The 14,543-nt window shown below is 42.9% G+C and overlaps 1 protein-coding gene across 4 annotated transcripts in view; it reads right to left on the reverse strand.

Annotated features, from left to right (window-relative positions):
• The window catches only part of KCTD15 (potassium channel tetramerization domain containing 15), a 66,881-nt gene that overhangs the window by 46,836 nt on the left and 5,502 nt on the right, over nucleotides 1-14,543 (reverse strand). For all 4 annotated transcript variants that reach the window (XM_088672123.1, XM_035120478.3, XM_088672122.1 and 1 more), the window contains exon 2: nucleotides 11,132-11,310. In XM_088672123.1, the coding sequence (XP_088528249.1) occupies nucleotides 11,132-11,295 (164 nt within the window). In that variant the 5' untranslated portion in view covers nucleotides 11,296-11,310. The remainder of the gene's footprint in view (nucleotides 1-11,131; nucleotides 11,311-14,543) is intronic.

A 14,543-nucleotide genomic window follows, 5' to 3' on the forward strand; every position in this document is an offset into this window, starting at 1 on the left:
GAAGCAACTTCCGGTGCCGGCGCTGCCCGATTTCCGGTGCCCAGACATAGGCAGAACGCCACCCAAAATGGAGCCTCCCTGGCAGGTAGGGAATCCGGGGGATTTCTGGGATTTTTTTCTATTCGGGATAACAGCGGGAAACGGGTTAAAATCCAGGGGTTTCCCGCGAAAAACGGGAGACTTGGCAGCTATGGTCTAACAACATCTGGAGGGCCAGTGGTCCCTTATGATGATAAGCTTGGCATTCTTGTCATGAAAAGTACCTCCACTTGCTATTAATGCAGACTTCAATGGAACTAGCTTCTTTAAAAATCTGGTCAAACCAGCCAAACTGTGCTTTGATTGTGACACAATTAATTCATTCCTGGCGAAGTATGATAAGCCAACCTGGCATGTTTTGGCAAAACAGCCTGACAAAGATAGTGCACTATGGGGAACAGACTGAGGGATGGACCTGTTCATTCACATCCAAAATGTGTTTTGACTATTCCAGAGCCATCAATTATGGGTTACCAGACAGTACACCCTCTTCCTCCTAGAGTAGCTCACTCTCAATTTTGAAGAAATTAGCAAAAACCTGTTTGGGAACATGATTTTATTTAATTAATTTATATACCTCCCTTCATGTGAAGATCTCAGGGCGGCTCATAACTGGAGATGGCTGTTATTGATCTTCACTGCCTATTTATTAATTGCTTTGTTTTACTGAATTGTGGTTCTATTTCCATATATTTTCAGAAATCGGACTGCTCCTCTCCCCACCTCCAAATCCCAGAAGATTGGGTTAATTTTCAGGGGATGATGGACTAAACATGTGAGGTTGGTTAGGGGAATTTCATCCTGATATGCCAAGTGGTAGTGCCCTTATGCTGTATGATCTAATAACAGGTAACAACTGGAAGATCTGGTTAACAGAAATATCAGGTAAAATGGAGAAAGGCCCTCAGCACTCTAAATATTGTATTTGCAGCAAACATCTGACAATAACCTTGAGATTTGCAACAATAGGGATTATGGACTAACAAACATCTCTGAAGGCATTATGAATGGACCAATCAAGTTTAAGGGGCCAATTGCCTGTGCTTTATAAATCATTATGAGAGGCAGAAGACACAGAAAACAGAGTGAAGCAGATGTGAGAGGGAAGTCCGATTTCTTGCTGCAATCCTGCATGCACTCTCCTGGAAATAAGCCCCACTGCACAGAGTGAGAGTTACTTTTGCACAGGGTTACATTGGGACTGGGCAACCATTACAGGAGAGGCTTGGGTATATGTTAGTGCCCATCACAGTAAACCGTGGTCAGTGGGATACACCAAACACAGAGATCCTTCCCGAGAGCAACAAACCATTTGCTCAGATAAATCATGACTGAAGACAAGAACAAACCTTGGCTTAATGTAGTGGTTTGGCTGGAGAAAAACAAAGTACAACCCGTGGTTCAGATGTAATGCTAAGCCAGGAGTCATAGTCTGTTGTTCTGACAGTATGCTACTAACCATTGTTTACTGTGACATAAAAATGCTGTCTTTGTAAAAAAGGTAATACATGTAAGATTTAATGTTGTTGTTAACACTTATTGCTCTTCAAAACTCCTGTTACTTATTATTATTACTACCTTAGCTCACCGTTCACTTTCAGGCTGATGAATTCTTTAAAAATAGAATTTCATGAGTTTGGCATTTAGAGGGATTAGGGATTGGGTTGTATCTACAGCCAGGCCTACTCAGGGTAGATCCATTGAAAGCAACGAACATGAATAACATTGGTTCCGTAATTCCAGCAGGTCTACCCTGAGTAGAACATAGCTCCATACAGCCCTACATTATAATTTATTATACATTGCCATTGTTGTGCACAATGCCTGACAGAGTACACAAGTCAGGTCCCACCTCCAAGGGGCCTACAATCTAAAATTTGACACAAGGGAAACCACAGAGAAAGGGGGGAGAGGTGGAGGTAGGTGTAATGAAGGGAAGGATGGGCAATTATTTCAGTTACACATGCTTAAAAATATTAAATATCAAATATTTAAATGAAATTATTGGACGTAAAACACCTTTCAATACCAGGAGCAAGCAATCTCTTTTAAGGGTTTTAGTAAATCCCAAACCCAAGATTTACTTGGGATTTTACTGGAAAGATAATTTCCTGTCCTATGCAAGTTTACTTGTAAGGAAGACCCAAGGAGTTCAGTCAGAGTTATTCCTGGATGAGTATATATAAGGACTGCAGCTACAGGCATTGCATCTGTCTCCAGTGGGGAAAATAAAAATCCCACTCAACTCAGCAGGGCTTAATTACAAGTAGTTCAGGCTGGATATTTTTAACTGTCAAGGCACTCTAACTGAAATTTAGGTTATAATGGAGATGGCGAGCAACGTTGGTGGGGATGCGGGAGGAAAGTTAAGTGCCCTGGACCTGGATCAAGACCTGCATATATTCCAGTTTTACTTCCCAGAGGGCTTTTTCCTTATTGCCCAATTAAGTGCATGTGCATAAGAACTTTAAAAAGTAAGGAGAATCCCTCCCACCTTATTTCTTCAAACAGACGCCTCCACCAACCACATAGGAACCTCAAGCATTGTTACTTTTCTTTCAGTCTGCAAAATCTGATGACAGAATCATTGAATCGTAGTGTTGGAAGGGACCTCTTGGGTCATCTCGTCCAACCCCCTGCAATGCAGGAATCACACCTGAAGATTCCCTGACAGACGGCCACCCAACCTCTGCTTAAAAACCTCCGATGAAGAAGAGTCCACTGCCTTCTGAAGGAGTCCGTTCCACTGTTGAACAGCTCTGACGTCCAGAAAGTTCTTCCTACACTTTAGTTTAAAAAAAATCTCCTTTCTTGTCATTTAAACCCACGGTAGGTCTCAATGAAAATGAGTTGGCTTCCATCTTGGTCATGAAAGGTGTTGCTAAGAAGCTTGGTCTCAGTGACATTTTAAATATCCTCTAGCAACTACGTATTTATCTGGGAAAGTGAACCAAGCCAAAGTTTAGGGGGCACAGGCAAGACCATTCTTTAGAATGGGTGTGAGGAACCACTGGTCCACTTGATGTTACTGAACTACAATGCCCATCAACCTCGTCAAGAACAGCCAAGGATGATGGGAGTTGTAGTCCAACATCTGGAGGTCCAGGGGTTCCCCACATGTGCTGCTGCGTTATTAAAAGGAGTGACTCTCGTCTGTTGTGCCAAGAGGTATGAGAAAACCTCAGGATAAGCTGAGGTCTCCCTCCCTCCCTGGTTCCTGATACAAAGCCATCCAAAGTGTGTATCTGCCAATTGGCTGTCATAGAGCTCTGGCGGAGAACAGAAAAAGAGCCTGCTGGATCAGGTTCTCCTTTGCTCCCCTCAGTGCTTATCAATTTTATACTTGACCAGTTAAGGCTCAAGGGGACCCAGTAAAGAATAGGTTCCCCTCAGCTCCCTGTCACAGAGGAGATTCCTTTGCCTTGAAGTCCGAGTTGGCTTTCACCTTTAGATGATCAGGGCGAGAAGTCAAGAGAATCCTGGTGTATTTCGGCTACCTAATTCTAAAGGCTGATTGCCGAAGAATTGATGCTTTTGAATTATGGTGCTGGAGGAGACTCTTGAGAGTCCTGTGGACTGCAAGAAGATCAAACCTATCGATTCTGAAGGAAATCAGCCCTGAGTGCTCACTGGAAGGACAGATCCTGAAGCTGAGGCTCCAATACTTAGGCCACCTCATAAGAAGAGAAGACTCCCTGGAAAAGACCCTGATGTTGGGAAAGATGGAGGGCACTAGGAGAAGGGGACGACAGAGGACGAGATGGTTGAACAGTGTTCTCGAAGCCACCAACATGAGTCTGACCAAACTGCAGGAGGCAGTGGAAGACAGGAGTGCCTGGCATGCTGCGGTCCATGGGGTCACGAAGAGTTGCACACGACTAAACAATTCTAAAGGACACTGCTAAGTGGTTCCTCTTGTTATCCTTGCATCTAGGAAGTATATCAATGCCTCTATGAGCCACTGAAAGAGGATACAAACATATGCTCCCCTCTGGAATAGGCAAAATCTCTGGCTCTTCCTCTCTCACCTGCTCCTAACCCATTCTTTACCTCTCGGTCTACCTCACTAATGAGATTTCCCACGGTACCCTGGTTAGATGATACTTTGCCCCAAGAAAGTTTTCACTTCTCCAATTTGCTGGCTTTTATGTGCACTGTACATTTCCCCTCCTATTCCTTATTTGGCTAAAGAATTACTGCTCTCTCCTTTTGAATTATCCTGAAATCGCTGCTCCTTCCCCATTCTTTCTCTCTCACCTCTTGCTTGTTAACTCCAAGCACCCCTACCTCTGGAGTTTTAACGACAGAGCTGCCAATTGGGTTTAATGTTCTGTATGTGTTGCTATTTTTATTGCATTTGTTGTTGTTATGATCATCATCAAGAATATTTTTTATTTGCGTTATTGCAAAACAACTCAAAGCAACTTACAATCACAACAGAAATATCAAAAGCAATTGCAATAAATGCAATCGACAAAAGCCTTTAAGAAAAAATCAACGAACGCATCTATACAAACAAAAGGCAGGTCTAGAAGATCCTGCCCCACCAAAAACAAAAACACCCACATTCACATACGGTAGAAACCCCTTTCACCTAAGGGCCAAAACAAATGCCCAGGTAAACAGAGAAGTTTTTGCCTGGTGCCTAAACAAAGACAAAGAGGGCACCAGGAGAGCCTCCCTGGGGGTGAGCATTCTACAAGAGGGGAGTCACCACTGAGAAGGTGCTTTATACCAGGGGTGGGGAACCTGTGGCTCTCCCGACGTTGCTGGATTCCAACTCCCCTAAGTTCCAGCCATCGCGGTCAATGGTCAGGGATGGTGGGACTTGGAAGTCCAGCAAGATCTGGATTGCTGGAGGGATCTCATTTTCTCCTCACAGCAACCCTGCGAGGTAGGCTAGGGTGAGAGAGTATGGCTTGCCCAAGGATGGATTTGAATGCAGAGCTCGCTGGGAGAAGCCCACATCCAACCCGACACAAGGGTAAGAAGTGTGACCTGCCTTGAAGGTTTGTTTGCCGAGATAACGTTATCTCACAAACATCCCAAGAGGTTATTGTTTTATTTATTTATTTCACAAAAATTTATACACCGCTTAATGGAGGGGGGTGGTTAACCATCAAAGCAGCAGCTTACAAAAAAAGATAAAACAATAAAATAATCAATAAGAAAAAAACTAACAGCAGTAATTAAAAACTTTCAAGAAGTTAATATAACAGACTAAAAAAGACCGACGCTTGCATCAACACCTGCGTAGGCTTCTCTAAATGAAAAAGCTTTTAGCAGGTCATGACAAGAGAACAGTGAAGGCACTTGCCTGAAGTCAATAGGCAGGGAGTTCCAAAGTTTTTACAAATGCAGAATGAGTATTTAGTGGCAGCTATATCAGTTCCAGTACAACTGCTTGAAAAGGTTAAGTGGGCACATATGGGGTAAAGCGATGTCGTGGGTATCATGTGAGAAAGATTCATCCTTTATCGTTTAGCTCCCTATAACAAAAGCAAAGTACAGAGCGGGTAACGTGCAACATATTTTGCTCATGAATCAAGAGAACAAAGGAAGTACACAAACCACCTCTGAACTCCTGTGAACTCTTAAGGTTGCTGTGCTTAGTGCAAACATCAAATTATGTTGTCAGTAAGTCTGCCAGTTAGCCATCATGTGAAGACAGGAAGGGACTATCAGTGCCCTGTGATTCCTTCCTACAACCTCCCTCCCTCTACTCAAAAACTGGGCCCAGTTCTCACTTTGGAACCAAGAAAAAAAAGGGGGGGGGAGCCTCTAAGGAAGAATCAGCTGGCAGTGGAAGGGTTAAGCTCCCCCTGCACTGCCACCACCAATTTGGCCATGCAAATGCCCTTCCCGCTGCTACCCATGAATATTAAGAGACAGTGTCCCGCTAGGGTGTGTCATTTTAGGGGATGAAACTTAATTTTTCCAAATTTCTTCAGTGAACAGAGTCTGGCTATTCAAGTCTGCTATTATTTTTGTGATTGGACAACATTTAGCTTGGTAAATCTATGCTTGATTAAAAAGCATATTAACTGCTCTTGGAAAACCAAAGCATTTTCATTATACCTTTTGAAAATGTCAGGTAAAGCAAAATAATAATAATAAACATTAAGAATAAAAATAATATTAATATATAATACAACTGCAAGTACTTGGCTATCATTTTTAAAGATTTCTGTGCAATTTTACACACATTTTACTTATCAAGCAAAGCTAAATTAAAATTAATTTAATCAAAATATTTTTTGAATTCCCAAGTCATATTACAACTTTAGAACCCCTCGTTTTTGGAATTTGAAAGTTGAAAAATTCAGCATGCCCTAGTTCCCACTCCCTGTTGCCATTTGTCTGACTGTGCTATTCAGACAAACAGACCATCCTCTTTGACTGGTCCTTCTCCAGGGGTTTGTACTGTAAACTTATTGGTTGTGATTCTTTCATTGCAAGGGGTTGGACTAGATGACCCTTGGGAGTCCCTTCCAAGTCTACAATTCTATGATTCACCACTCCGAAATTAAACTGAGGAATTAATTTTTCTCAAGTCTCATTTTTCCACGTTTCATACTCATTTCTCTTCAACAATTCCAGTGTGGGTAATACTTTAACCATTTCCAGTTGTTATTTTCCCTTCTTTCTTTCTTCTTTCTCCCCCCCCCCTCCACTTTTCCCTTTAATCATGAAACAGATGTTTGGGGCTGCAGCACTTTCTCTGAACTTCTGCGTACATAATATCAGCGGCTTCCAAACCTTCTGTCTTCAAGCATTTCTCCCCACACTGGCTTTTCAGCTGATGGACAAGGACTGCAACCACCATGGCTAGTAGCCATTGGTGACTCTGTCCTCCATGCATTTGTCTAATCCTGTTTGAAGCCATCCAAGATGGTGGCCACCACTGCCTCCTGAGGGAGCCAGTTCCATAGTTTGCGCAGTGTGAAATAGTACTTTCCTTTATCTTCCAACATTCACCTTTGTTGGATGTCCACAAGTTCTTCTGTTATGAGGGAGGACTTTTCTCTGTCCACTTTCTCAGTGCCATACACAATTTCATAAACCTCTATCATGTCGCCTCTTCTCTAAACTAAAAAGTCCCAAACACTGCAACCTATCTTTATAAGGGAGTCACTCCATCACCTTTATTTTAATTTTTTCATTCATTCACCTTCATCATTTGGGTTGCCCTTTGAACCCTTTTCAACTCTGCAATATCCTTTTTTTAGGTGAGGCATGTACTTCCATGGAGCTACAGAAGTGTTCCAGAGTACATGCAGAGTTCAGACAAGGCACAGTTGGCCCATACTAGCACCATGAACTAAAAGCGTGTCTTACAATACACCCCATATGCCCACTACCCTTCAGTACGACTTGGTAGGAGACCAGCCATAAGGTATATTTCTGCTCCCTTCTATCTTCCTGGTCTCCTCGTGGCTGGGAATGATGGGAGTCGTGGTCCAAGGCATCTGGAGGGTGTCAGGTTGACAAAGGCTGCTCTATGAGGCCCCACTGAAATGCACTATACCAGGCACCCCCAAACTGCGGCCCTCCAGATGTTTTGGCCTGCAGCTCCCATGATCCCTAGCTAACAGGACCAGTGGTCGGGGAAGATGGGAATTGTAGTCCAAAACATCTGGAGGGCCAAAGTTTGGGGATGGCTGCACTATACATTTCAAACAGAGCCCTATCACTTTAAACAGCAATGTCTTCCCCCAAAGGCTCCTGGGAGCTGTAGTTTGTTAAGGTGGCTGAGAGTTGTTGGGAGGCCACCCATTCCTTCTCTCAGAGCTAAAATCCCCAGAGTTCCCTGGGAAGAGGGCCTGATTGTTAAGCCATTCTGGGAACTGTAGTTCTGTGAGGGGTATAGGGGTCTCCTAACAACTCTCAGCACCATAGCTGTCAAGTTCTCCCTTTTTTAAAGGGAAATTCCCTTATGCTGAATAGGCTTCCTCGCGAGAAAAGGGAAAACTTGACAGCTATGCTCAGCACCCTTAAACTGTAGCTCCCAGAATTCTCTGGGGGAAGCCATGACGGTTTAAAGTGATATCACAGCGCTTTGTATTATGTGAATGTGGCCACTTATATCAGGAGTGGCTAACCTTTACTGACCCAAGGACCACAACAAGGGCTGGCCAACCCTGAGGGATGTATGCCTCCTTCGCATGCACACACGGATGTGCATAAACACATTCAGATGAACACACAATATTCAGACCCCAGCACTATTTTGCTAATTAGCAAAGAAGCAGAATGGAGTTCAGGGGTGGAAGAAGAGAAGTTTGGATTTGATATCCCGCTTAATCACTACCCGAAGGAGTCTCAAAGCGGCTAACAATCTCCTTTCCCTTCCTCTTCCACAACAAACACTCTGTGAGGTGAGTGGGGCTAATAGACTTCAGAGAAGTGTGACTGGCCCAAGGTCACCCAGCAGCTGCATGTGGAGGAGCGGAGACGTGAACCCAGTCCCCCAGATTACGAGTCTACCACTCTTAACCACTACACCACACTGGCTCTCCTCGCTTTACCTTCCCTCCCTCTGGGGCTCCACCACTGTGAAGTCTTGGGAAACAGAAAGGAGTCCTCCTTCCTAAGACCTTCCTAAAACAGCAGCACCCCAGAGGGAGAAAAGGCCCCCTTTAAAGGTAAAAAGAGGCAACTGATTTAGAGACATGAGGTGTTTTGGACACCCAAGAAAGCCCAACAACAGCTAGCAAAGGATGAGGAAGAGGAGCAAGCTGAACACAGATTAACAACAAAAATAAAATTCTTTTCTTTGCAAAAAAGGCAAATGTGGGAGGCACGTTTGTAGGGGGCAGATATGACCTTTGGGTCTGCTACCCCCACAAGGAAAAGTTTTTGAAGAACCCAGTTTGAAAGCCTCACAACCCAAATCTCTCAGTTGCATTGTTATATTAAGCATATTTATGCACTGGGCTGATGCTGTCGCAATAAACTTCAAATCAGCACCTTCAAATAAACATCCCCTTAGAAATCAGACAGCAGGGGAGAGTAATTAATCATCTTCGTAGTTTAAATGATAAATATTTCAGGCCATGATTCTTTCCTACAGGTCGTTAAAGTATTTCACTCCATCTACCCCGGAATGAAATCACAGCCATAGTGCAGGATATCTCTACTTTGGGTTTAGAGGTTTGCCAGAATCAATGCAAAAAACTCAAATTCAAAAAGAAATTGCACACAAAAAATGAGCTTTCAGCAAACACTTTATCCTTCTGAGGAGAAATCGTATTTCCATATTGTAGAAGTAAAGGTCACGTATTATACATGTATTATCTCACAGCCAGACTCAATACTTTAGCTGCTTAGGCAGAGACGGGGTACCTGTGCCCCTTCAAATGTTGTTGGGACTCCAGCTCCCATCAGCCCCAGCCAGCATGGCCAATGGCCACAGATGATGGGAGTTGTAGCCCAGCAAGACCTGCACTGAGGGGTTCCCACACATTATGCACCAAAACAAACCCAGGTTTGCTACCAAGTGCAGTCTTGACCAGGCATCCCCAAACTTCGGCCCTCCAGATGTTTTGGACTACAATTCCCATCTTCCCCGACCACTGGTCCTGTTAGCTAGGGATCATGGGAGTTGTAGGCCAAAACATCTGGAGGGCCGCAGTTTGGGGGTGCCTGGTCTTGACAGTGACATGGAAGCTGCAGACAATCCTGGCCCTCTGAGCAGTGAACCTATGTGACCTACGTTAGCAATCATGTGCCTGTCTCACCCATACGCCACATGTTTAGGTGCACACTTATAGTGTGTGAAGCAGAACCTCTGACAGCTGAGGGCAAACATGGAGTCAGATCAACAGACCCTGGAAGACATTCACTGGAAAGTGCTTGCACAAAGAACCTACAAAAAGCAATTGAGGATTTTCTCAACAGCACAGAAACCATGCATTGGGCTTGTGTAGGAATTTTTCTAACAGATTTATCCCTCAGTCTGCAGACATGGTACCAATTTTGAGACCTGAAGGGTCTTCTTTTAAATGAGAGCTTGGGAAGTTTTGCATATGTAGCTTCCTCTCTTTTCAACTGTGAGTCTCTGAATCATTATAAAGGATGAACCAAGCCTCTGTTAATTGCCACTGCACCACACAATTGGACCAGTGAATTGCAATACACCCCCATCTATCTGATGCTGACATATTCTGATGCGCATGACAATTAAATCCCATCCATCATTCAGGTTTTTTTTGGGGTGTGTGTGTGTAAAACTTAATCCAAACACCTTCCCAGGACAGCCAGAAACTCAGCATCTTGACAACAAGCTTTACAAGATAGGTGGGTCTTTAGCATCTAACAGCTAGAATGGTACACAACTCAGATATGTGTAGCAACAAACTTATGCACAGCTTCAAAAAAGATGTTTGCCCTGAAAAGCACCAGCAAACACTACAATTCTGCACGTTTGCTTATTAATTTCTTTGGGACTTGTGTGTCTGTAAGAAAGTGCTTAGAGGCAAAGATCACACATAAATGGGACTTATTTCCAAATAAACTGGAAGGACCAAGAAATGACAATGCAGTGGAGAATCCTCAACAAATTACTCTCTCTCAAGTCCACCTTGAGCACATTAATTCGCATATGAATACAATTTCTTTCAGCTGCACTTCCTTTTTTCTGTTTCGGAGCTCAGGATTACTGCAGATGAAACAGACTTGCAAATTAAGCTCCATCGAAACAATTTCAAAACAAAAGTGACTGGAGAACAAGTGAGCAAATTCCCACTGGTGACAAATTCACTGAAAAGGCACAACCGGAAAACTCTGCGAACTCTCTTTTGGGGCTGCCAAGAGTGTGCACACACCTGGGTTAAAATCACCTTCCAAGGGGCACATTTATTTAGCTACAAAGCAGGGGTACTGGCGAAGGCGGACAGCAATCGCAACAGGTGCTTCAAACACAACATTGCAAGACAGAAGGCGGGGGGGGGGAATGTATCGGAGGGTTCGATCTGGAAACAGCACAAGCATTTCGCGGTTTTCGATTCTACTCGTCTTAGAGCTGAATTCCTGCTATCAAAGAGCGTAAGTTCCATGCATTGGACGCTGCCAGGAAAAGTGTTGACCTTACCTGGAATCTGGGTACTTTGTCAAGGTGGCCAGGCTACTGGTGTACATGTGTCCTCCTACATCAATGTGCACGGGGGCGTTGGATTTGGTGAGCTGTGCTGGGAGAGGGATTCCTTGGGAAGCCAATGGAGAAACCGGAGACCGTGTTAAAGACAGCCGGGACATCGCTCTGCCTTCCTCCTAGAAGCCCCCGACAGAAAAAAGAGAAGAAGAAAAAAAATCCTCTTAAGCACAGCTGTGCTTTACCTTGATTCCAATGAGATCACAGATCTAATAAGATCATTTTTGCATCTGCCTGATCACATATTCAGCTAACAAATTATTGCCACCTTCGTAATTAAGTGTATTTGCATCATACTCTTCAAAGGACCAGCGGGCAGAGAGAAAAGATGCTTATTAGCAATAAGAAATCAAGCGGGGGGGGGATCTTTTTCAAGGTGTCAGCCTCAAGGGGCATAAAACAAACTGCAAAATTCTAATTAAAGGTCGCGGGCTTACGTGTTAGATGTGAAATATCCCCTGACAAACGAATAACCAATTTGTGAATTGGGATTCAGGGGTTTTTGCAAGTTTGTCTCAGTAACGAGACACCTCTAAATTAGTGACTTCCTCAGTACCTAAGGCATTTCATTTAGACATGTAGTAAAATTCGCATCAAACATAGACCAATTTTTTTTCTTAAAAAACCCCCAACTACCTACACAACACAACTACTAATACCCCCCTTTTTTATCTAGAGGAAAAGCCTTCTAGCTGAAGAGGAGGATAGAACAAAAAATGTCATTTAAATAGTGACCACTGTTACCCTCTGTATACCATTTCCAAATATATTGTGTTCTCAGCTGAAGTCATATATTAGAGACCTATCTAGGCATACAGACAACAATCCTGTTTATAGTCAGTTCTTTATTTCTTTCTTTTTTTAAAAAAAGGAGTTTAAACTCAAAGACTTTCTTTCCATGAATTTATTCACTAAAATTCAGATTTCTATGAAAATGTCAAGAAACTTTGATTGCCCTCAGCCTTCGAGAGAATAGCAATCAGATTTTAAACTTTGACAGACAGCAGGTACTTCACTTTGCTTTAATGCTTAGAAGCTATTCCAACACGTAAGCGGTATATAAATTAATAAATAATAATCTGGATAAAACAATACTGTCGCACATACATGCAACCAACATAAAATCATGCAAGACATTCCAAGTGGCACAGCCTATACACTTCATTTCTAAACACACACACACACACCCGCGCATTACAGCAAAATATGCCAAATATTACAGCTATGAAACATTTCAGAGAATAATTTAATTTACTTGGTATTTTGATTTGCAGTCACAACACAGAGCATCTATATTCTGCTAACATCTGACAGGCACACCCTATGCAATATTTCACAGAGATTTTCCATTTCTTACAGACTCCTTTGACTGTACTTCTCAGAATCCAAAGTCTCCCTTTTTAACATCATCGCACAAGTATGACTAGCTTGGGAAAAAATCACCCCAACAGGCAGCAAACACTTGCTTTTTCCGAATTGCACAGAAACTGATTGAAAAGTAATTTTGCGACAATGTTACAATGAATATAAACTCCACGTTTAATAGACTGTTTTGCCACTCTGCCACCAGAAATACATCACCCCATTAAGGATCCACATCCTTTTCTGTCTTGACACGCAGAAGTGCAGAATGGACATCTAACCTGAGCGCTACCCCAAAGATTAGTGCTGTCCCAGAAACTTCAGCCAGTTGGCAGGAAATTATCATTAGCATTTTGACAATAGCACCACCTTCAAGGAGATGGGCTGAATTCTTTAAAGGAGCAAATGACTCTTGGTTCTTGCCCTGAGCCATCTCAAGCAAACATTTCACATCATCAGCGGAACTATGGTACTTGCTTTCAACAAATAATTTAAGAGTGTCAGCCCCATTGTCTTCTGGCATTTCTTCCTGCTTGTAGATGCCCCATCTCCCCAGATGCCTAGAAATTATCCCAACGCCAAAGAACACAATAAGCTCTTATACATACTAGATTCCTGGGTTTAAATTTTGGGGGGGGGGGGTCTCCAGCTAGAAGCTTGATGTCACCGCTGCCTGTCTTTGTTCTGACCCCAGCTAGGCTATTATCTCCTAATAATAGTGTTACAGGAGCTGCCTAGGAAGTCCCTATAACTAAAGGCAGCAATTTCCTTCTGAATAATCAGTGTTCTGCCTTCCTCCTCCTTCAGAATGAAATCTTAGCACAGAGAAAGCCCTTCAAACAATTCTTACTTTGCAATGGTTTTATCTTGCAATAGAGACTTCTGGCAAGAAATGACAGCCGCTAGATAAAGGCAGAAGGCGCAGACTGTTCCGATTTGCAGAAGCAGGATTCCCATTGAATTTACAGAAACAAGAGTGTAGTCCAAGTGTTCCAGCTAACCTACAACAGCAACATCTCTGTCTGAGGGTCCCTCATCCAAAATATGTCCCCTTGGAATCAAGTTCCACTCTAGGAGGCATAACCCTGGTAAGAGTGATTAGGACTGCAGGCTCCCAGCTTCATCACAAGCATTTTTACTCAGAAGTAAGTCCATCTGTTTCCAATGGGGCTCACTTTCCAGCAATTTTGCACAGGGCTATAACATTAATTTCTCATTCTGGAAGTCAACTGTCCAATCTAGTAATTTATACTATTCCCTTGCATGGCTTTTTGATTTGCCTCTGTGCACTGTTGAGCTGTCTCTCACTTGTTAGATGCAGAAAAAAATTTATTCAAGTCTGCAGTCTACAAAATTGAGCAGATGCTAATCTAAACCTAACGGGGACCCAGATCTGAATTCAGAGTGGACTAGAAAGTTGGGTACGCAGATTACAAAAAACACCACCCAGGTTTTTGTTTGTTTTTGTACCAGAAGAGGGATATTATGAGCTGTAAACATGTAACTGACTCTTTTGCTCTCATTCACTTAAAATGACATTTTTTCTCAAGCACTGTATCTATACCATTAAAAAGTATTCAGAGAAAGGTAAACATTTTTGTATTTGTATCTGAAGAATCCACTGAAAGAATCAAACTGTCTTTTGGTTTGCTGCTTCTGAAATGAACTTTTGAAATATTCTGAGGCAGTCTCAAGTGAAAGTTTTTACAGAGTAATTAAGAATTGTGTGTGTGTGTGTGTGTGTGTGTGTGTGTGTGTGTGTAAACTAAGCACACTGTATTAGTTCAAATTATCCCTGTGTGGTTTGTCTACACAAGAAGAGGATCTCTGGGAGTTTGCTGAAGGCAGAGAGACTGATTCACTGGGAAATTCTCCTGCGCCAGCCCTGCTTGAAATGAATGGGCAGTCTTGCAATGCTCTCATTCAAAAGAAATCTCATTGGATGATGGCAACAAACCAACAGACCTGATACCCAAACTGCCTCCATGTT

This window comes from Zootoca vivipara, chromosome 6 (assembly GCF_965207765.1).
Source record: "Zootoca vivipara chromosome 6, rZooViv2.hap1.1, whole genome shotgun sequence".
NCBI lineage: Eukaryota > Metazoa > Chordata > Lepidosauria > Squamata > Lacertidae > Zootoca > Zootoca vivipara.